This window comes from Loxodonta africana, chromosome 16, assembly GCF_030014295.1.
Source record: "Loxodonta africana isolate mLoxAfr1 chromosome 16, mLoxAfr1.hap2, whole genome shotgun sequence".
Classification (NCBI taxonomy): Eukaryota; Metazoa; Chordata; class Mammalia; order Proboscidea; family Elephantidae; genus Loxodonta; species Loxodonta africana.
The window spans coordinates 38,078,909-38,105,890 of NC_087357.1; the positions used below are offsets into that span (position 1 = coordinate 38,078,909).

At 38.5% G+C, this 26,982-nt stretch overlaps 1 protein-coding gene across 2 annotated transcripts in view; it reads left to right on the top strand.

Annotated features, from left to right (window-relative positions):
• Positions 1–26,916, top strand: part of LOC111750363 (RNA/RNP complex-1-interacting phosphatase-like) — a 75,233-nt gene extending 48,317 nt beyond the window's left edge. The window contains exons 7-9 of one of the 2 annotated variants that reach the window (XM_064269543.1): positions 17,287–17,388; positions 18,056–18,119; positions 19,706–19,817. In XM_064269543.1, coding sequence (XP_064125613.1) covers positions 17,287–17,388; positions 18,056–18,119 — 166 coding nt within the window. In that variant the 3' untranslated portion in view covers positions 19,706–19,817. Of the gene's footprint in view, positions 1–17,286; positions 17,389–18,055; positions 18,120–19,705 lie in introns of both variants that reach the window. The other variant, XM_064269542.1, reaches the window with a different exon arrangement.
• The last annotated feature ends 66 nt before the right edge of the window (positions 26,917–26,982 follow it).

Consider the following 26,982-nt stretch of genomic DNA (forward strand, 5'->3'; position numbering starts at 1 on the left):
TGTTTCTAGAAATTTGTTCATTTCATCAGGTTTTCAAATTTGTTGGAGTACAGTTTTTCATAGTATTCAGTTTTGATCTTTATCTCTGTTGGATCCATAGTAATGTCATCAATTTCATTTCTTAATTTGGTTATTTGCCTCTTCTGGCTTTTTTCTTTTGTCAGTCTAGCCAGTGGTTTGTCTTTTATTGATCCTTTCAAAGAACCAACTTCTGGTTTTAATTCTTTAAATTCTGCCCTGATCTTTATTTATTTATTTATTTATTTTCCTGGTAGCCTTTGGCTTCTTTTGCTCTTCCTTTTCTATTTGTTCAAGTTGTCGGTTTAAGTTAATGATTTGTATCTTCTTTTTTTAATGTAGGCATTCATTGCTGTAAATTTCCCTCAGAGTACTGTTGTTACTATGTCCCAAAGGTTTTGATAGGCTGTGTTTTCATTTTTGTTTCATTCTAGGAATTTTTTGGCTTCACTTCTGATTTCTTCTATGACCCAATTTTTTATTAGTAGTGTGTTATGTAGTTGGTTCCCTGGTGGCGCAGTGTTTAAGAGATTGGATGCTAACCAAAAGGTCCACAGTTTGAATCCACCAGGTGCTCCTTGGAAACTGTATGGGGCAGTTCTACCCTGTCCTATAGGGTTGCTATGAGTCAGAATCGACTTGACAGCAACTTTTTTTTAAAATTATTATTGTTGTTTAGTTTCCAAGCATTTATTCTTTTTTCCTTATTTATCCTGTTGTTGATTTCTAGCTTCATACTATTATGGTCAGAGAAGATGCTTTGTTACGATTTTAATCTTTTTCAAATTGTTGAGACTTGTTTTGTATCCTAGTATATGGTCTATTCTGGAAAATAATCCCTATGTGCTAAAGAAGGATTGTAGTGTTCTTATGCTGGGTGGAGTGTTCTGTATATGTCCATTAGGTCCAGTTGGCTTGTGGTTTAAGTTCTCAGTGTCCTTAGTGATCATCTTTTTAGGTGTTCTGTCTATAATGGAACATGGTGTGTTGAAATCCCCTACACTTATTGTGGCATTGTCTATTTCTGCTTTCGTATTGGTCAGTGTTTGTTTCATATATTTTGGTGTATTGTTGTCAGGTGCATATGTATTTATAGTTGTTATGTCTTCTTGCTGCATTGACCCTTTTATTATTACGTAATATCCTTCTTTATATCTTATAATAAATTTTGGTTTAAAGTCTATTTTATCTTATATCAATATGGCTACCCCTACACTTTTTTTGTTTACTTGTTGAATGGAAATTTTTTCTCCATCCTTTTATTTTCAGTCTGTTTGTGCCCTTATGTCTAAGTTGTGTTTCTTGTAGACAGCAAAAGAATGGATCATTCTGCATTCTGCCACTCTCTGCCTTTTTGCATGGGGCATTTAGACCATTTACATTTAAGGTTATTACTGAAAACAAAGTGTGTACCTCACTCATTTTGCTATTTGTTTTTTGAGTGTTTCATATCTTGTTTTTTTATTATGCTTTTTTTGTTTTTTGTATTTGCATGATTTCTTGTGATGAGCCTTTTTGTTATCTTTTTGTCTTCTGAATGCTTCTTGGTGATTTCTTAGTGGTTCTCACATATGTTACATTACACAACTTACAACATTTTACATATGAACAACAGTTAACATACAACCTTAACATAATATATTCCTGATACGCTCATCCCACCCCCATTTTTGTTGGTGTATCTCCATTCATCTCAATATACAACCTATATTCAATAAATTAACTTTGTATTTATATCTTAATGCTCTTGCCTTTCTATTTGGAGTACTCCTTTGAGTAATACTTGCAAAGCTGATTTGGTGTGGCAAATTCCCAGAGCTTCTGTTTGTTTCAGAATGTTTTCATTTCCCCCTCGTTTTTGAATGACAGCTTTCCTAGGTAAAGAATACTTGGTTGGGAACTGTTTAGGTTCAGCATTGTCTTCTGATCTGTAGAGTTTCTGGGGGGAAACCTGCACTGATTTTTATGGAAGACCCTTGTTATATTGCATTTTTCTCTGGCTGCTTTCCTAATTCTTTCCTTGTCTTTAGTTTTCAAGAATTTTATTAGGATATGTCACAGAGTTGATTTTTTTGTGTCTCTTCTGATTAAGGTTCGTGTAGCATCTTGTATTTGCAGGAGTGGTTCTCTTTTCAGGTCTGAGAAATTCGCTCCAACTTTCTCTTGGAAAGTCATTTCTGTGGCTTTATTGTTTTCATGGTGCTCTAGGATTCCAACATTTCTGTTAGATTTCTTAATTGAACCCCACATTTCCTTTTGGGTTTGTTTGTTTTTCTTTATTCTTTTCTCTTGAGACTTGATAAGTTCAGTTATTTTGTCTTCTAGTTCACATATTCTATCATCTGTCTGTTCAACTCTATTGTTGAGTGTTTGTCTTGCTTTTTCTAATTCACATGTTAATTATTCTTCAGTTCCAATAGTTCTCTTTTGTTGTTGTTGTTGTTTGTTTTTATGTTTTCAATTTTTTAGGTCTCTCATTTTCTTTCTCCATTTGTTTCCTGAACTCTGTTAGCTTGTTTTCTGTGTGCTTGTTGCTTTCTTTAAACATATTTAGCACCATAGTCTGAAAATTATCAAGTCTTTGCATTATTCTGGCTTCCATGGGAGAGATTGCCTCCTCTTCTTGTTTTGCTTTTTTTTTTTTCATTAACTTTTATTAAGCTTCAAGTGAACGTTTACAAATCCAATCAGTCTGTCACATATAAGTTCACATACATCTCACTCCCTACTCCCACTTGCTCTCCCCTTCTTGAGTCAGCCCTTTCAGTCTCTCCTTTCGTGACAATTTTGCCGGCTTCTCTCTCTCTCTATCCTCCCATCCCCCCTCCAGACAAGAGCTGCCAACACAATCTCAAGTGTCCACCTGATATAATTAGCTCACTCTTCATCAGCATCTCTCTCCCACCCACTGACCAGTCCCTTTCATGTCTGATGAGTTGTCTTCGGGGATGGTTCCTGTCCTGTGCCAACAGAAGGTCTGGGGAGCATGGCCGCCGGGATTCCTCTAGTCTCAGTCAGACCATTAAGTTTGGTCTTTTTATGAGAATTTGGGGTCTGTATCCCACTGATCTCCTGCTCCCTCAGGGGTCCTCTGCTGTGCTCCCTGTCAGGGTAGTCATCGATTGTGGCCGGGCACCAACTAGTTCTTCTGGTCTCAGGATGATGTAGGTTTGTTTTGCTTTTGATTGTTTCTGCTTCTCTTGTGATTTCATGTGTTTTAATAATTTTTGCTGAACTTGGGCCTTTTGTTACCTTTTTTTTTTTTTTGCTTCAAATTTTGTCTTCTGTTTGTTGTGAGGGAATTCTCTGATTGGGCACCCTGGTGCTGCCTGTCCAAACACCTGGCTGCCAACCAAAAGGGTGGGGCTTGCACCCACTAGCCACTCCATGGGAGAAAGATGTGGCAGACCACCTCTGCAAAGACTCACAGCCCTAGGAACCCAATGGGGCAGGTCCCCTCAGCCTCACAGGTTTGCTGTGAGTCAGAATGACCCAGTGGCAGTAGTCTTGTTATTTTTTCCTGAGAACGACTAGATGGCACTCTTACCCTTAGGTTTTTTTCAGTGCTGATCTAGGAGTTCTTTATGCTTGGTCTCTGGAATTCAATACACATGTGCAGGAGGGGAGGATTTAGTTGTCAGAGATGCTATTGTAAACGGTAGGGCTCGACTTTCCTGTGGCAATGGTGTGAGGCTCTCTATGTGTTTCCCTCACTGGGACCCCTGCAAAAACACTCCCACAGTCCTTGTCAGTCTGAAGTATTCCCCTCATCCTGCTGCCCTTGGAGTTTCTCCCAGTGTTAGTACCTGTCCATCACAGGCCTCAGCAAGATTGAACAGCACTCTCACGCAGCATTACGGTCTCCCTTTGCCCCCTCCCAGTTGTATGGCCCACGAACTCCCACAGCCAATTTGCACCACCTTAATAAAAAATAAGGGTAGAGCTTCCTCATATTAGCTCCTTTTCTATGTTCCGTGTGTGGGGTGTTATCCGGACCCCATCCCAAAATGGCTGCAATGAGCAAGAGCTCCTGATGTTAGCGGGTAGGATCTCCTGGCATCTGAGCCAACTCTGTTCCTCCTCTCCCCTGCTTCTAGACTCATGCCTACTCTCCAGTACCTCAGCTGCTGTCCGGAGTTCTGAGATGTCAGTCTGTGCTTGTTTTTATTCGTTCGTTGTTCAGTGAGTGAGTTGCTGGGGGAGTAAATCAGAACGTCCACTAACTTCGCCATCTTGACCCACCTCTTGGTGTATAATTTTTTATAGTACTGTAATCCTTTTTATTTTTGTAGGGTCACTTTCATTTCTGATTTTAGTTATTTGTGCCTTCTCTCTTTTTTCTTAGTCAATCCAGCTAAAAGTTTGTCAATTTTATTGATATTTTCAAAGAGCTAATTTTTTATTTTGTTGATTCTTTCTATTGCTTTTCTATTCTCTATTCCCCTTATCTCTATTCTAATCTTTTATATTTCCTTCCTTCTGCTAGCTTTAGGTTTAGTTTGTTCTTGCAGGTGTAAAATTAGGTTATTGATTTGAGAACTTTTTTCTTTTTTCGCTGATAAGACTTTTTATTAGTGACTTTTGCTGTCAACATAAAATGCATGCATACCAAAAGTGACAGTCTAGGAAGATTAACTAATATGAGAAAACAGTGATTCTCAAATCTTGGTGTGTCTTGGGAATTACTTGAGGGCTTCTTAAATATACACTCCCTAGGCTCCACCCCACACCTGGTGAATCTGAAGACAACCCAGGAATTTTATGTTTTTTAAGTACTCAAGGTGATTCTGTTGCAAATAAGCCACATTAGGAAATCACTGTGATAACAAGCTTAGGTTTCAAAATGCTGAGCTAAAACCAAGATGAAATTTATAGAGATACAATTGTAATCTTATAATTGTTCATTTTTTAAAAATTTCTTTGACAAGATATAGAGACCTGTCTTAGCAGTTCGTATGAAAAAGAACAAGGAATTCTATTTGATGCAGTATAATACAAAGGATTTAAAAGATAATGTACTTTAAAGGTTGATGTTTTAAAGTTTCACATGTAAGTCAAAGGATATAGTCCTTGCACTGCACACATAGGTGGTTCTGCTGTATGTCAAGTATTGAGTTCAATTTTATATATTACATTTTAAATCACTGGAAAGGCAAGTTGGGTGATGACTGGATTTCATCTCTTCTGTAATATGGCAGTGGGACAGTTAAGTCCTTCCAGGACTTTGGTTTTGACCACCACAAAGACAGCAATTAGAAACAGATGATTTTCTTGGGTCCCCGTTTGGGTCCAAAATAAAATGAACAAAGTCTTCATTGACTCTGGGTATTGATTTTATAGAAATAAATTCCCAATATGGAAAAAGGGAATGGGGAAATTCTTAAATGGGATGTAAGCACTAAGTATTTGTATTTGATTCTACAAGTATAGATGTAGCTCCAGAGATTAAAAGTAGGACCAAGGGCAAGAAGTTTCTTTGTTTTATAAAACTGAATATTTATACAATATTAATTTTAAGAGAGGATGAGACCATTTTCAATTTAGGTGTTCTTAGTGCCACAGTTCCTAAGTGTGGTAATGTGATAAAAGGATTTGTATGTAAAATTGAGCATAGTAGTCCCAGTACTCAAATAAGCATTTACTTTGCCAGGCATTTCTTACCAATTGTTTAAGTGAGTCTGCTTGTGCTTCTAATTATGAGAACAGATAAAAGTAAAACAAATCTATTAAGAGGAAAGGAATTTTGTTATTAGCAATGAACAAGACAGGCCAGGTCCCTTCCTTTGTAAAGCTTTATGTGGACTTCCTCTGCCTAGAATTCTCTGTCTTGCATAGCCTACTCATCATCCAGGTCTCAGCTCAGCTGTCACCAGGGGCCACCTCCCCGGCTGTCTTATTTAATGTCTATCGGTCACTGTCTATCACATTATCTTGTCTGATTTTCTTCAAAGTACTCATTACTATCAGAAGTGATATCTTTTATTTTACTTGTTGAGGATCTGTCTCTCTTTTGAGAGCAGAGACTTTAACTGGTTTGTTAATTACTGAATCTGTAGTGTTTAAACAGTGTCTAGCACATTTTGGGCATTCCACAAACATTTGCTGAATGGATGGATGGTGCTAGAGAAAGGCATGTAATAAATAAGGTAATTTCAGATACTGAAAGTATGGGTACTCAGAGAAGGTAGATGGGGGAGTTAAGTAAGGGAAGTCTGGTGTCTGAGCTGAAACTAAAAGGAGTTGAAGAGGCAAAGGAAACAATTTAAGCTAGATGACAGAGGCATTATAGTATGGTGCATAGGAGATTCACAGGTAGTTAGAATAATTAGAATATAGGCCCATGTAGGGGCAGGTGGGCAGGCAGGCAGGCAAGCAAGGGTCAGAGCATGAAGGGCCCGATTTGCTTTATTAAGATTTGGATCTTAGTCTAGAGGTGAAACAAAGTCACTGGAACATTTTACATAGGAGAACTCTTATAATCAGGTATGTATATTACATCACTCTGGCACCAAAGAGGAAGATGGATTTGAATGGAACCAGGTTAGAAGCACAGAGACCAGTTAGGAAGCAATTACAGAAATTAAAGGAAAAGGTAATCAGGCTTTAATTGAAGGCAGTGGCAGAAGAAATGGGGAGAAAAGAGAGTTAATTTTTTTTTTAATTGTACTTTTTTTTAGTTGAAGGTTTACAGAACAAATAAGTTTATCGTTAAACAATTGATACACATATTGTTTTGTGATATTGGTTGCCAACCCCACAACATGTCAACACGCTCCCCTTCTTGACCTTGGGTTCCCCATTACCAGCTTTCCTGTCCCTTCCTGCCTTGTCACCCCTGCCCCTGGGCTGGTGTGCCCTTTTAGTCTCATTTTGTTTTATGGCCCTGTCTAATCTTTGGCTGAAGGATGAACCTCAGGAGTTACTCCAGAACTGAGTTAAAAGAGAGTCCAAGGGCCGTACTCTCAGGATTTCTCCAGTCTCTGTCAGACCAGTAAGTCTGGCCTTTTATTTATTTGCGAGTTAGAATTTTGTTCTACATTTTCTGCTGCTCTATCTGGGACCCTCTTTTGTGATCCCTGTCAGAGTAGTCAGTGGTGGTAGCTGGGTACTATCTAGTTGTGCCGGACTCAGTCTGGTGGAGGTTGTGGTACTTGTGATCCATTAGTCCTATGGACTAATCTTTCCCTTATGTCTTTAGTTTTCTTCATTCTCCCTTGCTGCAGTTGGGGTGAGACCAGTGGAGTATTTTAGATGGCCACTCATAAACTTTTAAGACCCCAGACGCTACTCACGAAAGTAGGATGTAGAACATTTTCTTTATACACTATGTTATGCCAATTGAACTAAATGTTCCCTGAGACCATGGTCCCCAGCTCTCAACCTGGTAATTCGGTCCTCAGGGAGTTTGGATGTGTCTATGGAGCTTTCATGACCTTGCCTTGTACAAGTTTTGCTGGCTTCCTCTGTATTGTGTACTGTCTTACCCTTCCCCAAAGATACCACTTATCTGTTGTCTAGTTAGTATTTTTCCCTCCCTACTGCTCCCCTCCCCCCATAACCATCAAAAATTGTTTCTTTTTGTGTTTCAACCTTTTCATGAATTTCTCTAGTAGTGGTCTCGTACAATAGTTGTCCTTTTGTGATTGACTTATTTCAGTCAGCATAATGCTTTCCAGATCATCCATGTTGTGAGATGTTTCTAAGATTCATCGTTGTGTAGTATTCCATTCTGTACATGCACCAAAGTTTATCCATTCATCTGTTGATGGGCATTTAGGTTGTTTCCATCTTTTTGCTATTGTGAATAATGTTGCAGTGAACATGGGTGTGCATATGTCTGCTCGTGTGATGGCTGTTATTTCTCTAGGATATATTCCTAGGAGTAGAATTGCTGGATCATATGGTATTTCTATTTCTAGCTTTTTAAGGAAGTGTCATATCGTTTTCCAAAATGGTTGTACCATTTTGCATTCCCACCAGCATTATATAAGAGTTCCAACCTCCCCGCAGCCTCTGCAACATTTGTTATTTGTTTTTTTTTTTTTTTTGATTCGTGCTGGTAATATTGGGTGAGATGGTATCTCATTGTGATTTTGATATGCATTTCTCTAATGACTAGTGATTGCGAGCATTTCCTCATGTGTCTTCTAGCCACCTGAATGTCTTATTTGGTGAAGTGTGTGTTCATATCCATTGTACGCATTTTTTAATTGGATTATTTATCTTTTTGTTGTAGAGGTGTTGGATTTTCCTGTAGATTTTAGAGATTTAAACCTTTGTCAGATCTGTCATAGCAAAATTTGTTTTCCCAGTCTGTAGGTTCTCTTTTGGTGAAGTCTTCTGATGAGCATAAGTGTTTAATTTTTAGAAGATCCCAGTTATCTAGCTTATCTTCTGGTGCTTGTGTATTGTTAGTTATGATTTGTACCCTGTTAATGTCATGTATTAGGGCCTCTAACATTGACCCTATTTTTTTCTATGATCTTTATACATTTTGGATTTAGGTCTTTGATAATTTTAAATTAATTTTTATGTATGGTGTGAGGTATGGGTTCTGTTTAATTTTTTTGTAGATGGACATCCAGTTTTGCTAGCACCATTTGTTAAAAAGACTGTCTTTTCCTGTTTGATAAACTTTGAGTCTTTGTCGAAGATCAGGTGACTTTAGGTGGATAGATTTACATCTGGGTTCTCAGTTCCATTCCACTGGTCAATGTGTCTGTCATACCAGTACCAGGCTGTTTTGACTACCGTAGCTGTATAGTAGTTTCTGAGGTCAGGCAGAGTGAGTCCTCCTACTTTATTCTTCTTCAATAGTGCTTTACTCATCCAGAGCCTCTTCCCTTTCTGTATAAAGTTAATAATTAGTTTTTCCATCTCTTTAAAGAATGCTGTTAAAATAGAACTACCATATGATCCAGCAGTCCCACTCCTTAGAATATGTCCTAGAGAAATAAGAGCCTTCACACGAATAGATATATGCCCACCCATGTTTATTGCAGCACTGTTTACAGTAGCAAAAAGATAGAAACAACCAAGGTGCCCATCTGCGGGTGAATGGACAAACAAGTTATGGTATATTCACACAGTGGAATACTATGCAACAATGAAGAACAATGATGAATCTGTGAAACATCTCATAACATGGATGAATCTGGAAGGCATTATGGTGAGTGAAATTAGTTGGACACAAAAGGACAAATATTGTATGAGACTACTATTATAAGAACTCAAGAAAAGGCCTAAACACAGAAGAAAATATTCTTTGATGGTTAAGAGGGTGGGGAGGAAGGGAGAAAGAGGGGTATTCACTAATTAGATAGTAGACAAGAATTATTTTAGGTGAGCAGAAGGACAGCACACAATACAGGGGAAGTCAGCACAACTGGACTAATCCAAAAGCTAAGAAGTTTCCTGAATACAACCAAACACTTTGAGGGACAGAGTAGCAGGGGCAGGAGTCTGGGGACCATGGTTTCAGGGGACATCTAGCTCAACTGGCATAACAAAATATATTAAGAAAACGTTCTGCATCCCACTTTGGCGAGTGTCGCCTGGGGTTTTAAAGTCTGGCAAGTGGCCATCTAAGACACATCAACTGGTCTCAACCCACCTGGAGCAAAGGAGAATGAAGAACACCAAAGACACCAGGAAAATATGAGCCCAAGAGAAAGAAAGGGCTAAGTAAACCAGAGACTCCATCAGCCTGAGACCAGAAGAACTAGATGGTGCCTGGCTACCACCAATGACTGCCCTGACAGGGAACACGAGAGAGAACCCCTGATGGAGCCGGAGAAAAATGGGATGCAGAACTTAAATTCTAGTAAAAAGACCAGACTTAATGGTCTGACTGAGACTGGAGGGACCCCAGAGGTCATGACCCCTGGACTCTGTTAGCCCAAAACTAAAACCATTCTTGAAGCCAACTCTTCAGACAAAGATTAGACTGGACTATAAGACATAAAATGATACTGGTAAGGAGTGTGCTCCTTAGCTCAAGTAGACACATGTGACTTTATGGACAGTTCCTATCTGGAGGCACGATGAGATGGTAGAGGGGGACAGGAGCTGGTTGAATGGACGCGGGAAATACAGGGTAGAGAGAAGGAGTGTGCTGTCACATGTAGGGAGAACAACTAGGGTCACATAACAATGTGTGCATAAGTTTTTGTATGAGAAACCGGAATTGTAAATTTCACTTAAAACGCACGCATACACACAGAAGAATGCTGTTGGTATGTGGATCAGGATTGCATTGTATTTGTAGATTGCTTTGAGTAGAACTGACATTTCCACAATGCTGAGTCTACCTATCCATGATCATGGTATTTTTTTTCCATTTACGTAGGTCTCTTTTGGTTTCTTGCAGTAGTATTTTATAGTTTTCTTTGTATAGATTTTTTACTTCCCTGATTAGATTTATTCCTAAGTATGTCATTTTTTTAGGGGATTATAAAAGGTATTGTTTTCCTGATTTTCTTTTCAAAGTTCTTTCTGTTGTTGTATAGGAAGCCAACTGATTTTTGTATGTTTATCTTGTATCGGGCTACTCTGCTGAATCTTTCTATCAGTTCCAGTAGTTTTCTCGTGGAGTATTTTGGGTTTTCTATGTACGTTATCATATCATCCACAAATAGGGATAGTTTTACTTCTTCCTTACCAATTTGGATGACCTTTATTTCTTTTTCTTGCTTTATTGCTCTAGCTAGGACTTCTAGCACAATGTTAAATAGGAGTGGTGATAAAGGGCATCCTTGTTGTGTTCCTGTTCTCAAAGGGAATGTTTTCAGCCTCTCTCCATTAAGAATGATGTTGGTTTTGTATAGATACCCTTTATTATGTTAAGGAATTTCCCTTCTATGCTTATTGTATTGAGAGTTTTTATTAGGAATGGGTGTTGGGCTTTGTCGAATGCCTTTTCTGCATCAATTGAGATGATCATGTGATTCTTTTATTTATGTAGTGGATTATGTTGATTGTTTTAATGTTGAACCATCCTTGTATACCTGGATGAATCCCACTTGGTCGTGGTGTATTTTTTTTTTTTTTTGATATGATTTTGAATTCCAGTGTCTAGAATTTTGTTGAGAATTTTTGCATCTATATTCATGAGAGATATTGGCCTATGATACTCTCTTTTTGTGGTGTTTTTCTCTGGGTTTGGTATCAGGGTTATGCTGGCTTCATAGAATGAATTCGGAAGTATCCCCTCCTATTCTATGTCCTGAAATAGTTTGAATAGTACTGTGGTGAGCCCTTCTCTGAATGTTGGGTAGAATTCTCCAGTGAAACCATCTGGGCCAGGACTTTTTTTTTGTCGAGAACTATTTTACTACCTTTTCAATCTCTTCTCTTGTTATGGGTCTGTTCAGATTTTCAACTTCAGTTTGTGTAGGTAGTGTGTTTCTAGAAATTTGTCCATTTCCTCTAGGGTTTCAAATTTGTCACAGTATAGTTTTTCATAGTACTCTGTTATGATCCTTTTTATTTCAGTTGGGTCTAATGTAATGTCCCCCATTTCATTTCCTGTTTGGGTTATTTGTGTCCTCTCCTCTTTTTCTTTTGTCAGTTTGGCCAGTGGTTTGTTGATTGTGTTGATCTTTTCAAACAACCAACTTTTGGTTTTGTTAATTCTTTGTATTGTTTTTCTATTCTCTAACCCAAAAGTCTTTATTATTTCCTTTCTTCTGGTGGCTGTGGGCTTCTTTCACTGTTCGCTTTCTATTTCTCCAAGTTGTGTAGCTAATGTTTTGATTTTGTTCCTTTCTTCTTTTTTGATGGGGCATCTATTACTATAAATTGACCTTTTATCACTGCCTTTGCTGTGTCCTGAAGTTTTGGTATGATGTGTTTTCCTTCTCATTTGATTCTAGGAATTTTTTTAGTCCATCTTTGATTTTTCTATTACCCAGTGGTTTTTAAGCAAGGTGTTATTCCATTTCCATGTATTTGATTTTTTTCCTTTGTCTTCTTGTTATTAATTTCTACTTTTATGGCATTATGATCAGAGAAGATACTTTGTATTATCTCAGTGTTTGGGATTTTTTTGAGGGTTGTTTTGTGGCCAAAGATGTGGTCTGTTCTGAAAAATGTTCTATGTGCATTGGAGAAGAATGTGTACTTTGCTGTTGTTGGCTATAGTGTTCTATATATGTCTATAAGGTCAAGTTGGTTACTTGTGACCTTTAGATCTTCTGCATCTTTGTTGAGTTTCTTTCTAAATGTTCTGTCCTTTACTGAGAGTGGTGTGATGAAGTCTCCTACTATTGTGGAACTGTCAATTTCTCTTTTCACTGCTGTTAGAGTTTGTTTTATGTATTTTGGAGCCCTGTCACTGGGTGTGTACATACTTACTATGGTTATAAAAAAAAAAAAATGGTTATATCTTCCTTTTAATCATTATATAATGCCCTTCTTGTTCTTTTATGGTGAATTTTGTTTTAAAGTCTATTTTATGAGATTGGTATTGCCACTCCAGCTCTTTTTTGGTAGCTGTTTGCTTGATATATTTTTTCCATTCTTTGATTTTTAATACATTTATGTCTTTGTTTCTGAGGTGTGTCTTTTGTTGACGGCATATTGGTGAGTCCTGTTTTTTCAATCCATTCTGTCACTCTCTTTTTATGGGTGCATTTAAGCCATTTGTGTTCAGTGTGATTATTGATAGGTGTGGTTTTATTATTGTCATTTTGTAGTGCCTTTTTGTTTTCGTGGCAATGATGTTTTCTTTGTTCCTCTTACTCTCTTGTGCTGAATTCCTTTTGTCTGTGGATTTTTTGTTTGTTTCTTTCATTTTTACAGATTTCGTGTTTACTGAGACTTTATTTTTTCTTTATTTTGATGAGTTGGTTTGTTAACTTTCTTTGCAGTAACCTTGAAATTTACCCCATCTTCCTAAGTTTGAACCGGTCTTACATTAACTTGATATCGCCTTGATTTCCTCTCCATTTGAAAGTTCTATACCTACACCATTTATTCCCTCTTTTATTGCTCTGACGTTGTTGTCATTTACAGATTGACCTCTCTGGTTTCCTGTTGTAAGTCTTTTAGTTTTGTCTTATCCTTAAGAGCTCATTACCTAGGTTGCTACCTGGCTAATACAGTCTTGTGTCCTAGATTCATGCTGTTGTCTGATGTTGTTGGTTCTCTAACTGAAGGACTCCCTTTAATAATTCTTGTAAGTTTGGTTTGGTTTTTACGTATTTCCTTAACTTCTTTTTATCTGAAAATGTCCTAATTTCGACATCCTATTTGAGTGAGGGTTTTGCAGGATATATTATTCTCGGTTAACAGTTTTTTTCTTTTAAGGTTTTTTATATATCATCTCATTGCCTTCTTGCCTACATGGTTTCTTCTGAGTAATCAGAACTTAGTCTTATTGCTTACCCTCTGTATGTGACTCTTTGTTTTTCTTGAGCTGCTCTCAGGGTTCTTTGGTTTTAGTGTGATTATGATATGTCTTGGCGATTTTCTTTTGAGATCTTATATGGGTTTGTTGAGCTTCTTGGATGGTCAGTTTTTCATCTTTCATGATAGTAGGGAAGTTTTCTGTCAGCAATTCTTCAGTGATCATCTCTGTGTTTTCCATTTTCTTCTCCTGTTCTGGAACTCCAATCTCTCACAGATTTTTGCTTTCGATTGTATCTCACACCGTTCTCAGGGTTTCTTCATTTGTTGTTGTTGTTGTTGTTTTCTCTGGTTTTTCCACATACAAGTGGTATCCAAGGATTTGTCTTCAATTTCATTGATCCTATTTTCCATTGTTTCAAATTTGCTCCTAAAACCTTCTGTAACACCATCCATTTCTGAAATCTTCTTGCTTTATATTTTGGATTTCTGATTGCTGTTTTTGCATGATTTCTAGTTGTTTATTTTGACATTTTGTTTCTGTATTATTTTCCTGAATTATTCATTGTTTTGTCTGTCTTTTTCATACTTTTGTCTATTTTTTCCTTATTTTTGTCTGCATTTTCTTTCATCTCTTGAAGAACCCTGAATATTAGAGTTTTGAGTTCCCGATCAGGTAGTTCCAATACCTTTTCTTCCACTGGAAGGTTATCTGTTATTTTATTTTGGATACTTTCTGGAGCCATCCTGTCCTATTTGTTTTATATGTTTTGATATTGTCTGCTGTCCTTGGGACATTCAGGAATTATTTTCTTCATTTATTGATTGTAGATTTGTTTGTTTCATCCTGCTTTTTTGTTTTATTTAGTTATGTCTGGGCAAGTGGGATGAGTGTTCTTTGGTGTTTGCTCATCTATGGGCACGATACTTCTCACCACCTTGTCCAGGTGGGGAAGGTCAATCACTTAGCAATGGTGCAGCATGGCGAGTCCAGTGGAGGGGGAGGAGCAGGGATGGGTTGTTTGCATCACATACCGGGGTCAACAGGGCAAGGCCAAGGGCAGTGCAGGGTGGGGTCTGGTGGTCCACACCTGTGCCACTTGGGGGTGCAGTGCTCAGTGCACGGTGCAGATAGGTAGGAGGGTAGGGGGAGAATGTGATGTGTGGAGCTAAGTGGGTATGGGAAAGAAGAGAGAAACAAAAGCCAAACAAACAAAAAGTGCTGAGGGAGACTGCCGTTGGAGTAGCACAGACTAGGGGAAGCTGTGTGCCGGTGGCTTTCTAGCCAGGTGGTGTGGCACAGCCTGTCAAGAAGGAGTGGAGACGATATGTGTGGCTAGGTGGGCAGGAGAAAGGAAAGTAAAGAGAGACAAGAAACAGAGAAAAAAAATGCCCAGAGGGAACCCACTGGCGTGGCAGCACAGACTGGGGAAGACATGTGCTGGTGGCTCCCCAGCCAAGTGGTGTGGCATAGCCTGTCAAAAAGTGGTGGAGATGGTACACGTGGCCAGGTGGTAGGGAGAAAGGAAAGTAATGAAGATAGAGAGAGTCAAGAAACCTAGAAAAAAAAGAAAATTTAAAAAATGCCCCAAGGGAACCCACCAGTGTAGCAGCATGGACCAGGGAAACAGCACCTCAACCGAGCAGCACAGCACAGCCCATCAAGAAGGGATGGAGATGGCACACATGGCTAGGTGGTCAGGAGAAAGGAAAGGAAGGAAGGTCAAGAGAGACAAGAAACCGAGAAAAAATAAATGCCCCAAGGGAGCCCAACAGTGTGGCAGCATTGACTGGGGAAGTGGTTCCCTAGCCAGGCAGCATGGTACAGCCTGTCAAGAGGAACAGAAATGGCACACAGCACCAGGTGTTTGGGAGAAAGGAAGGGAAGGTGATGAGAGAGAAGAAACAAAAAAATGTCAAAAAACAACAACAAAAAAATGGCACTGAAGGGGCCGACCAGTGGGGCGTGAGGTGAATCCAAGCAGCAGAGAGCTAGCGTCTCCCCAGCTGAGGGACCACAGCCCACGTAGAGGGAAGAAGGGTGAGGGATGGGAAACTGTATATCCCTAGTTACCAGGTGCTCTGTCTAGTGCTGGGAGCTCCGTGAAGTTGTCTTTTCATACTCCATGTCCACTGTTCGTGGTGGCTTGGTAATTTATTCCTTCATTTGATGTTTAGGGTTCCAGGAGATCTGTTTAACTTAGTTTTTTGGGTCTTTGCTATAGAGGGACAGTGTGGTACATGTCTATAATACCATGTTGGCTTTGCCTCCCAGTTGAGTTTTAAAAGACTTATTAAAAGATATGGATGGTTAAGGGGGAAAAAATCTGGGCCAATTTCCAGGTCTTTGACTTAGTCCTATTCACCCAAGTTAGTTTTGGAAAGAGGAGGAAGTCAGCCTAACCAGCTGTCTAAAGTCATTGAAAGCATCAGGACACAGGTGACAGCAGTTGTATACGTAGCCCCTTGGCTAAAATCTAAGGGACAGCCCTTTAATACTTCAGTGAAGCACAGCTTTTTTCAGCTTGGCAGCCCTGTGCTAATTGCTGTTAATATCACTTCTACCTATGCCAGCTTGTGGGTGAGGAAAGAGTGTTAATCTGTTGTCTGAGAAATCCCAGCTGCATATTAGAGTACCTTTTTCTATAAGATTATTCCCCCAATAGGTAATTTATATGCTTATTTTCTTTTACCCTTGAATGGAGATTTTCAAACCTGATCATACATTAGAATTCACAAGGGGATTAAAAAAAAAACAACAAACTCTGATGTGTGACCTCACCCCAGAGCAATCAAATCGAGATCAAAAGTGGTTATTTTGTGTAGCCAAGTTTGAGAACCCTCTGGATGCACTGCGCTGGTAAATCAGAGTTCTGTTTTACATGCCTACATTTTAGCTGAGCTTGAACTAGAGAGGAAGTTGGAAATTAAGTCTGTGATCAGTGCCAACATATTGGTTCTCTGTTGTTACTGTAACAAATTAGTGCAAATTTAGTGGCTTAAAACAATACAAGTTTATTATTTTATAGTTCTGAAGGTTAGAACTCCAGTGTGGGTCTCAGTGGGCTAAAATCAAGTGTTGGCAGAATTGTATTGCTTTTTGGAGTCTCTGGGGAGAATCTGTTTTCTTTGCCTTTTTCAGCTTCTAAAAGCTACACACATTCTTTGGCTACTGGACCCCTTTCTCCGTCTTTAAAGCCAGCAACATTGCGTCTCTCTGTGCCTTTCTTCCGTAGTCATGTCTTCCTCTGACTACAGCTGGGAAAGAGTCTTCAGTTTTAAAGACTCATGTGGTTTATTTGGCCCATCTGGATAATCCAGGATAAACTCCCCATCTTAAGGTCCTTAACTTAATCACATCTGCTAAGTCCCTTTTTCCATATAAGGTAACATATTCACAGATTCCGGGGATTAGGACATGGACATCCTTGGTAGACCATTATTGCTCTATCACAGCCAGTTTCAGAAATTATATCTGAATGTATCAAATATAAACCATCTTCAATTGGCTTTTTTAGATGAAATAGTATTTTTCTTCTTGGTAAATATTTGTCAGATTGAATAGAATTGAAAACAGTGTGGGATTTAAGTGTTTGTTTAATGGAGGTAACACTGATGTTGGGAATCAGAAATGGCTCCAGTTCTCCCACTGTCTAGTCACAAGTGACCTATTCTTTCTAGGCTTTACTTTTCTTATCTGTAAAATAAGGAATTTGGATTTGATGATAGCAAGGTCCCATATAGATTTAAAATATTGTGCTTAGGTACTTCAGAGACTCAAATTTTATTTAAACAATACTACCCATGTGATTTTTCTAAGATACAAATGGTTCACAGCTTTGCCTTTGTCCCTTATTTTGTGTTCATCTTAAATTTCTAAATTGAATTTCAAGTTTCTGTGTATTGATATTTTCCTTCTAGCAATCTTGGAATGGATGTCTGGGATTCTGATGAAGATGCAGGTCTCCCATCCAATTCTATGGAAAAATCCAGAGATTGGCCCCCAGATGAAGACCTACATGGGTAAATATTAGTAATGCGCTTTTAGATGAATTTTTAATGAAAATTATGAAACATATTCTTTGATACTGCTATACCAAAAAACCAAACCAAACCCACTGCCGCCAAGTCAGTTCCCACTCATAGTAACCCTATAGGCCAGAGTAGAAGTGCCTCATAGAGTTTCCAAGGAGGGCCTGGAGATTCAAACTGCTGACCTCTTGGTTAGCAGCCCCACTATACCACCAGGGTTTCCTGATACTGGTATAGTAGGGGGAAAAACCTATGGGACTGGGAATCAGAAAATTTGGGTTCATATCTTAGCTCTGCCACTTACTAAATGTACATGATCTAGAGCAAGTAATAAAACCCTTTCAGACCACAGTTATTTAATTCATAACCTAAAGCAGTTGGAACAAACCAGTTCCTTTTCCTTAAGCTGTATTCTAAGGACATATGAAACTAGTGTTTCATGAGATATTATTAGTTTTATAGTGGAAAAAAGATTTTGTGGTTCTTTTTAAGTCAAATAAATTTGGGAAATGTAGAAAAAAAGAATCTCTTATCACCATGAACATTAACATATTAACAGCCCTTAGAAATCCTGCTGTAAAGACGTTTATTAAATTTTATTTAACTCAGCATTTCCCCAACTTATATGAGCACAGAACTCTTTTTTTTTTTTCCACAGAACATGCATTGTCATGATGTGGGACACTAATGTTCTCCAAACTATTTGGGAAGTATTGAACTAGGTAATCTCTCTGAACCCTTCAAAATCCAAAATGCTATAAGTCTAAGTAATAATTTGTATTTATTCTGCCAATGTATCTTAAACTGAATTAAGGCTAACAAATGGTACTCAAATCTCCTCTATGACTTACATAGATACACATTTTAATAAACTGATATAAAACCCCAAATCAATGGAAAAAAATCTTGAAATCTTGTTTCTCTACTTTTACTAAAAAAGTTTGCATTTTCCTATATAAGTAAATTTCAGAATACATGGTACTCTTTTAAATGAGGAGGAATAGCTGGTGTTTGTATTTGGTTTGTTTTTAAACTAAATATTATGTAGCTGTTATTTCCATTAAATTGAGATTTTCTACTGTGAACTAATACAAATTAAATTGGACATTAGTGAGCTATTCTTTCACTTTGCTTTTCATCAAGCCTTAATTTGCACCAAAAAACATGATGCATTTTTCCACCTGAACAGTTCTGATATTTCCTTTTTCCTAGGAGAAGGAATGCTTGAGCAGTACAAGGCACTGTATTAGGCAGTAGCATCATAAGATAGGCATAAAATGTCTAAGAGGGTATACAGAGCTCTTCAGCTGACCATGGCACTTCATATCTGTCTTGACAGTCTCTTTCCCTCACATAATCTCTGCTCTTCCATTCTAAAGCAACATTTGTTTATCTTCCAAATTGAAAATAAGAATCATGTTCCTGTCCTTATGAATAAATCCTTGGGAAAAATCCATCTTAGAAGTTGGCATCAGAAACTGTATGTTTCTTTTCAGATGATGTTGGTGTCTGTTTTTGTTTAGAGGCTTTTATTTTTGTTTTGGATGAAACTTCATTTTTGGTCTTGTTACTGGGAAGCACAATGCTAACTTTATGGTCAATTATAGTAGCTCATCCTAGATTTTTAACAGTAGTATTTTTTTTCATTCTAAATGCTTTGTAGCCCTCTTTTTATCTCTATTTCAAGTGGGTATGTTTTTTGTTATAAAACTACAAATAGACTTACCATATGACCCAGCTATTGCACTCTTCGGCATTTATCCCAGATAAATGAAAACTTACGTCCCCACAGAGGAGCAAACCTGTACGTGAATGTTCAGAACAGCTTTATTCATAATAGCTCAAAACTGGAAACATCCCAGATGTGTTACTTAGATTGTAAATGTTTTTTAAGCTCCATTCGTATTAAGAGTAAATGAGCAATAGATCAATATATATTTTGTTTCTTCTGACATAAAGTCATTACGTAATCCAGCATGCCATCAGCCATATTTGTAAGATTTACTCCTTTAATCCACCAGATAAACCGTGAAATGTGTTGATCACCAGTTTTTACCAAAAAAAATGTATTCTGTTTAATATCGACACACTTTTGTTTGGAAATTTACGAGCTGATAGTTACAGGAGAGGGTTTTGGGCTCCTAAGCAAATATAGACGAGAAAAGCACAAATGAGGCACAACCCAATTTTGGGAACATCACAACAAAGTAACCTTATGTCCTGTTGAATTGGGTATTTTGCTAACTGCATGGCATTTATTCTTTATTGTTAAAATAAAAAGGATTTACAATGTATTTTTTCCTCACAGATCTGGGAAAAAGTCAAGGCTTCTTAATAATCAGTACCCTCTAAATGATGTACAGATAAAGGATTATGATTATGTCAACAACAGACCCACCCAGAAGCATGAGGATTTTTATGAACACCACTGTAGTGACAGCATGCCAAAAGAAAGATACCTGAGTGATTGGGATTTGGGTAACAAGGGATCTGGACCAAGATGTTCAGTTTTTGCTAAACACTGATATTATGGTATCTCCCAAGAAGAGATGGATTTCAGTAACAAAATACATGGAACAAGACCAGGACCATTTCATGATCACCAGCTTCATAGTAGCTCTCATGAATCAGACCGTGGAGATGATTTTGATTTGGTTAGCAAAGCTTGTGGGCAAAAGACACATTCCGTTCATAGTTGTCAGGCCTATAGTAACTTTCAGAAAACATTTCCAAGGAAAGATTTTGGTTTTGTTAACAAAGGTCAGGGACAAAAACGACAACCTTTCCATAACCACTGTGAGTACTCACTTCATGGTGATCTTCTGGGCCAGGTACCTATACAAGGATTTAATCACCTCAACAGAGGTGGTTTTCAAAGGCAAAAACCTCTCCACAAGCACTATTCTCATGATGGAATGAACTTGGCAGATTTAGAATATACTGATGAAGTGTTAGAGCACACACTAGGACCTTTTCATGACCATTCCAATAATGATTTCTCAGAGAAAATTATGGACAGAGACCATCTTTTCAAAAGTTTCTGAAGCAAATGCAATTAAGAAATTTTGATTTCAGCAATGAAACTGGACCAAGGCATGTATCTTACTGTGATCACCTGTCTTGTGATCCACAAGAGCAGATACCATTGGAAGACCTGCACTTTGAGCATGAAACGTCCTTACAAAGATCAAGATCCTTTCAAGAACACTTACTTCCAGATAACATATGTCCTGATTGGTATTCAGTCAGGTGAGTCATTTTGTTTGGAACAGTAAAGAAAAGTACTTGATTTCAGCAAAACACTCAGACTTCTTTCAGATTAGGCTATTTGGATAAACATTCAAAAGTACTATAAATTATCACCCAAAGCTAAAAGTAAGGTTTGTCATTCTGTAGATTAAGTTTACAACCAAGGTTTATTTCTGATTGCTATGAATTGGAGCTTTACTCTTAATTCCAAGATTGCAAGTAAATATAACTTAAATTAGACTTAAATGGTTTAATTCTTGACCATAAGTTAGGAGTAAAGATTATTAAAAATGGGAGTCTCAAGGAAATGCCAAAATTTTTTAGACAAGGGTTCTTTTAATATTCCTTACAGATGTGTCACAGAAATCATTTTTAACCTCTATAACCCAGGAATCCTCTTTTTTGCCACCTAGTAATTTTTTATCTGCAGCATGCAAGTAGAAGTATCAGGAGAGGATTGACTCACAAATTGAAGGGCAAGACAAAGGAGGAGAAAGATGAAGCAAGACAGACTAAGGGGAAAGAACAAGCTAAGGAAGAAAGGATATAAAAAAAGAAATAGAAATAAAAAGAGAAACCAGGAAAAGAGATGTACTAAGATAGAAAATGAAGCCATAGAAGAGACAGAGGTTTGAGAAGGGAAATGAAGAGATGTAGGGAGAGAAAGTTATTATGTGCTTTTCCTTCTGATTTAGAATGTTTTCTCCAGTTATACATTATTCTACTTATGCCTGGATAGATGTGAACTCTTGCCTGAACCTAGTATGGGTCATCATGGTTTTCTTTAGAAACTGTTTTTTTCTCTGTCAGAACTTATCTACCAATCTAATCTTTCTCCCTCACCTTCGTCACTTCACAGGAATTTTGGAACTGGTAATTGCAGAGGCAGGTGTCAGAGGTAGTGATTTAGCTTTATGACCATCTTTTTCAAGCCTATTCCTAATCCCTACCATTTACATGTAAACATATAGGAAAACAAGTATTTAATGAATTCACATGTATTCAGAATTATAACGCCTGCATGGTCATGGCCTCTTGGAATGACTGGAACTTATTCCTTATGGCTTGGGGTTGCAAAACTGATTAACCAGTTCTTCTGTACCCGGTTTTCCAGTGGGTAGAAGTTGGTACCAGTTAATCCAGAAGTTTAAATTTCATTTCCCTTTTGATAACTTAGCTTTATCCCATTATTACAAGTCTGCACCACAGTCCCAGCCCTCTGTCTTCCATTGGACAAGGTCAGTCAATAAAAAAAATCCCTCACATCCCTTGGGAAAACCTATCACTGATTGTGAGCTGGGTTAGGAGCATTATAGTATTCAAAAGAGGACATGTAAAAGACTTTGGAAGAGTCAAGACAGTGGCTTAGTTACATGCATCATAATGTCCCCCTGCACCAAAGACCCAAAAAAACAAGCAAAACAGAAGCAGATAACAATCTGGGAACCCTGAATATCAAAAAAGAAGGTCTTAAGAACTGAACCAAACACCAGCTGGAAGGAAAAAGTGAACAAACACATCGAACGAGGAGTAGCACAGAACAAAGGAGCTCAGCCAGCTGTCCTGGCCTAGCATGGCCATCTTAAGTCAAAGTCAGCAGTGACCCTGGGTGAAGAACACAGGAAAGCAACTTCAAGGCTTTCCCAGAAGGAACAGAGAAACTCTATAGACACACCCAGGGAGAAGCAAAAGCAAGGAGGTAGTCAGGATCCAGAACTAGAGATACTCAGGAGATGCATCCCTGACCTCGGGTGAGTGGTCCGCATGAGGTGATGGATCCACGGAGTATCATGTGGGAGGTCTCCCACCCAACAGGACGCCGGACAGCTCCCCCTCCTCGCACTCAAGCAGGGACAGGTCCCACTCACTGGCAGCAGTGGATGCAAGGTGCCCTGGCATCAGTGTGTTCTAGCAGAAGGGACACTTTCCCTCACCCCATCCTCCTGGTTAGAGGCAGTGGAAGGTCCCATACCCTGACTGCCTCCCCTGACTGAAGGACCACAACATGAGCCTCTCGCCTTACCCCTACCCCACCCAACCTCAAAGTGCCATCTTTGCTTTTTAACACTTTAAAGAAGTCTCTTGCTGCACATTTGCCCAATGCAATACATCATTTGATTTCTTAACTGCTGCTTCCATGGGCATTGACTTTGAATCCAATTAAAATGAAATCCTTGACAACTTCAGTTTTTTCTCCATTTATTGTGATGTTACTTAATTGGTCCAGTTGTGAGGATTTTTGTTGTCTTCATGTGGAGATATAATCCATACTGAAGGCTATAGGCTTTGATCTTTATCAGTAAGTGCTTCAAGTGCTCTTTGCTTCCTGCAAACAAGGTGGTATTATCTGCATATTGCAGATTGTTAATGAGCCTTCTTCCAATCTTGATTGGACATAGCTATAATAAATATATTCCTGTTACTTGGTTTTCAAAAAGAAAACTACAGACCAACACCCCTTATGAATAACCCAGTTCCCAGTGCCGTCGCCCTTATGAATAGAGACATAAAAATCCTCAACAAAGTCCTAGCCAATAGAATTCAACAGCATATCAAAAAAAAAAAAAAAAAAAAACAGTACATGATGACCAAGTAGAATTCATAATAGACATGCAAGGGTGGTTCAACGTTAGAAAATCAATCAGTGTAATCCACGGCATAAATAAAACAAAAGAAAAGAATCACATGATAATCTCAATTGACAGAGAAAAGGCATGTGATAATGTCCAACACCCATTCCTGATAAAAACTCTCAATAAAATAGGCAATTTCTCAACATAATGAGGGGCATTTATACAAAACCAAATAGCCCTTGGTGGCAGAGTGGGTAAGAGCTTGGCTGCAAATCAAAAGGTCGGCAGTTCAAATCCACCGGCTTCTCCTTGGAAATCCTGTAGGGCAGTTCTGCTCAGTCCTTCAGGGTAGCTGTGAGTCAAAATCTACTCGATGGCAACAGATTTGGTTTTGATATACAAAACCAACAGTCAGCATTATCCTCAGTGGAGAGATACTGAAAGCATTCCCCTTGGGAACGGAAACCAGACAAATTTGCCCTTTGTCACCACTCCTATCCAACATTGTATTGGAAGTCATAGATAGAGTGATAAGGCAAGAAAAGGAAATAAAGGGCATTCAAATTGGTAAGGAAGAAGTAAAGCTATCCATATTCATAGATGATATGATCCTATACATAGAAAATCCCAAAGAGTCCACAGGAAAGCTACTGGAACTAATAGAAGAATTCAACAAAGTGGCAGCATACAAGAGCACCATACAAAAATCAGTTGGATTCCTCTACATCAATAAAGAACATTGAAAAGGAAATCAGGAAAACAATACCCTTTATAATAGCCCCCCAAAAGATAAAAAAAAAAGATAAAATAGTTAAGAATAAATCTAACCATGGACATAAAAGGATTATACAAAGAAAACTACAACCCACTACTGCAAGAAACCAAAGTAGACCTATATAAATGGAAAAACATGGTCTTGGACAGGAATACTTAATATTGTGAAAATGTCAATAGTACCCAAAGCGATTTATAGATACAATGCAATCCTGATCCAAATCCCAAGAACATTCTTCAACAAGATGGACAAACTAATCACTAACTTTATGTGGGCACTGAATAAGTAAAGCATTATTAAAGAAGAAGAAAATGTAGGAGGCCACACACTTCCTGATCTCAGAATCTGCTATACAGCCACCATAGTCAAAACAGTCTGGTAGTGGTACAATGACAGACATAGTTCAATGGAGCCGAATTGAGAACCCAGAAGTAAATCCGTCCACCTATGGACAGGTGATCATCAATAAAGGGCCAAAGTCCATTCGATGGGGAAGAGACAGTCTCTTTAACAAATGGTGCTGGCAAAACTGGATATCTATAGAAAAATGAAGTAAGACCCATACCTCACCCCATACACAAAAACCAACTCAGAATGGATAAAGATCTAAATATAAAACCTAGAACTATAAAGATCATGGAAAAAAATAGGGACAATGCCAGGAGCCCTAATACATGGCATAAATAGCATACCAAACATAATTAAAAATGCAGAAATAGCAGAAGATAAATTAGATAAATAGGACCTCCTGAAAGTTAAACACCACTTCTCAACAAAAGACTTCTCCAAAAGAGTATAAAGAGACTCTATAGACTGGGAAAAAAAATTTAGCTACAACATGTCCGACAAGGAGCTAATGTCTAAAATATATAGAAAATTTCAACACCTCAACAAAAAAGCAACTCATTTAAAAAATGAACAAAAAATATGAATAGGCACTTCACCAGAGAAGATATTCAGGTGGCAGACACATGAAAAAATGCTTGCAATCATTAGCCATCAGAGAGATGCAAATCAAAACTACAATGATACACCATCTCATCCTGACAAAAATGCACTAGCCAAAAAAAGAAAACAAATGCTGGCAAGGTTATGAGGAGATTGGAACTCTTACACACTGCTAGCGGGAATGTTAAATGGTACAACCGCTATGGAAAAGAGTGTAGTGCTTCCTTTAAAAGCTAGAAATAGAAATACAGGATGATCCAGCAATCCTACTCTAGGTACGTACCCCAGAGCCATGAGAGCTGTGACAAGAATAGACACACACACTCCCATGTTCGTTGCAGCACTATTCACAGTAGCGAAAAGATGGAAACAACCTCAGTGCCCATCAGTGGATCAGTGAACAAAGTGGTACGTACACACAATGGAATATTATGCAGTGATAAAGAACGACGAATCTGCAAAGCGTCTCACAACATGGATGAATTGGAGAATATTGTGCTGAGTGAAATAACTCAATCACAAAAAGACATACTGTGTGAGACCACTAGTATAAAAAATCAAGAAAAGGGTTACACACACACACACACACACAATTCTTTGAAGGTTATCACGGATGGGAGGGGAAGGGAGGAAAAATCACCAACTAGATAGAAGAAGGTGTTAATATTGGTGAAGGGAAAAACATTATACAATGGAGAAGTCGGCACAACAGGACCAAGGCAAAGAAGGCACTGAGAGGAACTCAAGAATAAAGGGCAGTCATAGACAACCCTACAACAATAGTATTAACAAATAATCTACAGATATATAGGCACAGAGGTATGCTAAAGAGGAATGGGAGGGGGCAAGGGAGCACACCCACCAGCAGATAGAGGTTGGGTTGCAGGCACTACTGCATACACATGTTGATGGTGCGTGTTTATTGATATAGACAGTAAAACACACGGGGGTATAGCCATAGACACTTCCTGGGCATAACCGAACACCTCGTAGGGGGAAGAACGATAGACTAGGGGATATCTGTGTCAGCTGGCACAACGTAATTCCAAAGACAACATTCTACATCCTACTTCAGTGAATAGCATCTGGGGCCTTAAAAGCTTTCAAGAAGCCATCTAAGATACAACTATACAACTGTTGGTCTCATCCTGGCCAGAGCAAAGGAGAATGGAGAAAACCAAGACTCGGGGAACAATTATTCTAAAGGACTAATGGGCCACATGAAACACAGCCTACGTGACCCTGAGAGCAGAACTACTAGATGGTACCTGGCTACCACTACCAACCACTCTGACTGGGATCATGATAGAGGGTCCCTGGCAGAGCGGAAGAAAAATGTAGAACAAAAATCAAATCCATAAAAAAGACCAGACTTACAGATCTGATAGAGACTGGAGGAACCCCTAAGACACCCTTCTAACATGGAACTGAAGCCATTCCTAGAGACTACCTTTCAGCCCAACAATAAGAAACCAAAGCCGTTGCCATTGAGTTGATTCCAACTCATAGCAACCGTAAAGGACAGAGTAGAACCAAGGATTGCCTGAGGATTCGAGCTGCTGACCTTTTGGTCAGCAGCTGTAGCTCTTAACCACTATGCCACCAGGGTTTCCACCAAACCATACCCCCGCTGCCGTCAAGTCGATTCCACAAAATAAACAACACCTGAGAGGAACGAGCTCTTTAGAACACTTAATTATATGAGACCAAAAGGGTAAAATCTGCCCAAAAGTGAAGACGAGAAGGCAGGAAGGGGTACGAAAACCGGATGAAATATTACAGGGATCCAGGGCAAAAATAAGGAGAGTGCTGAACATTGAGGGGACTGTGACCAATATCTTGGGACATTCTGTGCACAAATTGTTGAATGGGGAACTATTCTGTAAACCTTCACCTAAAGCACAATAAAATATTTTTTAAAAAATATTTTCTTAGCCTTTTTTTTTTTTTTTAACCTCCTGATAAAACAAACCCATTGCCTTTGAGTTGATTCAGACTCATAGATCCTGTAAGACAGGGTAAAATTGCCCCATAGGGTTT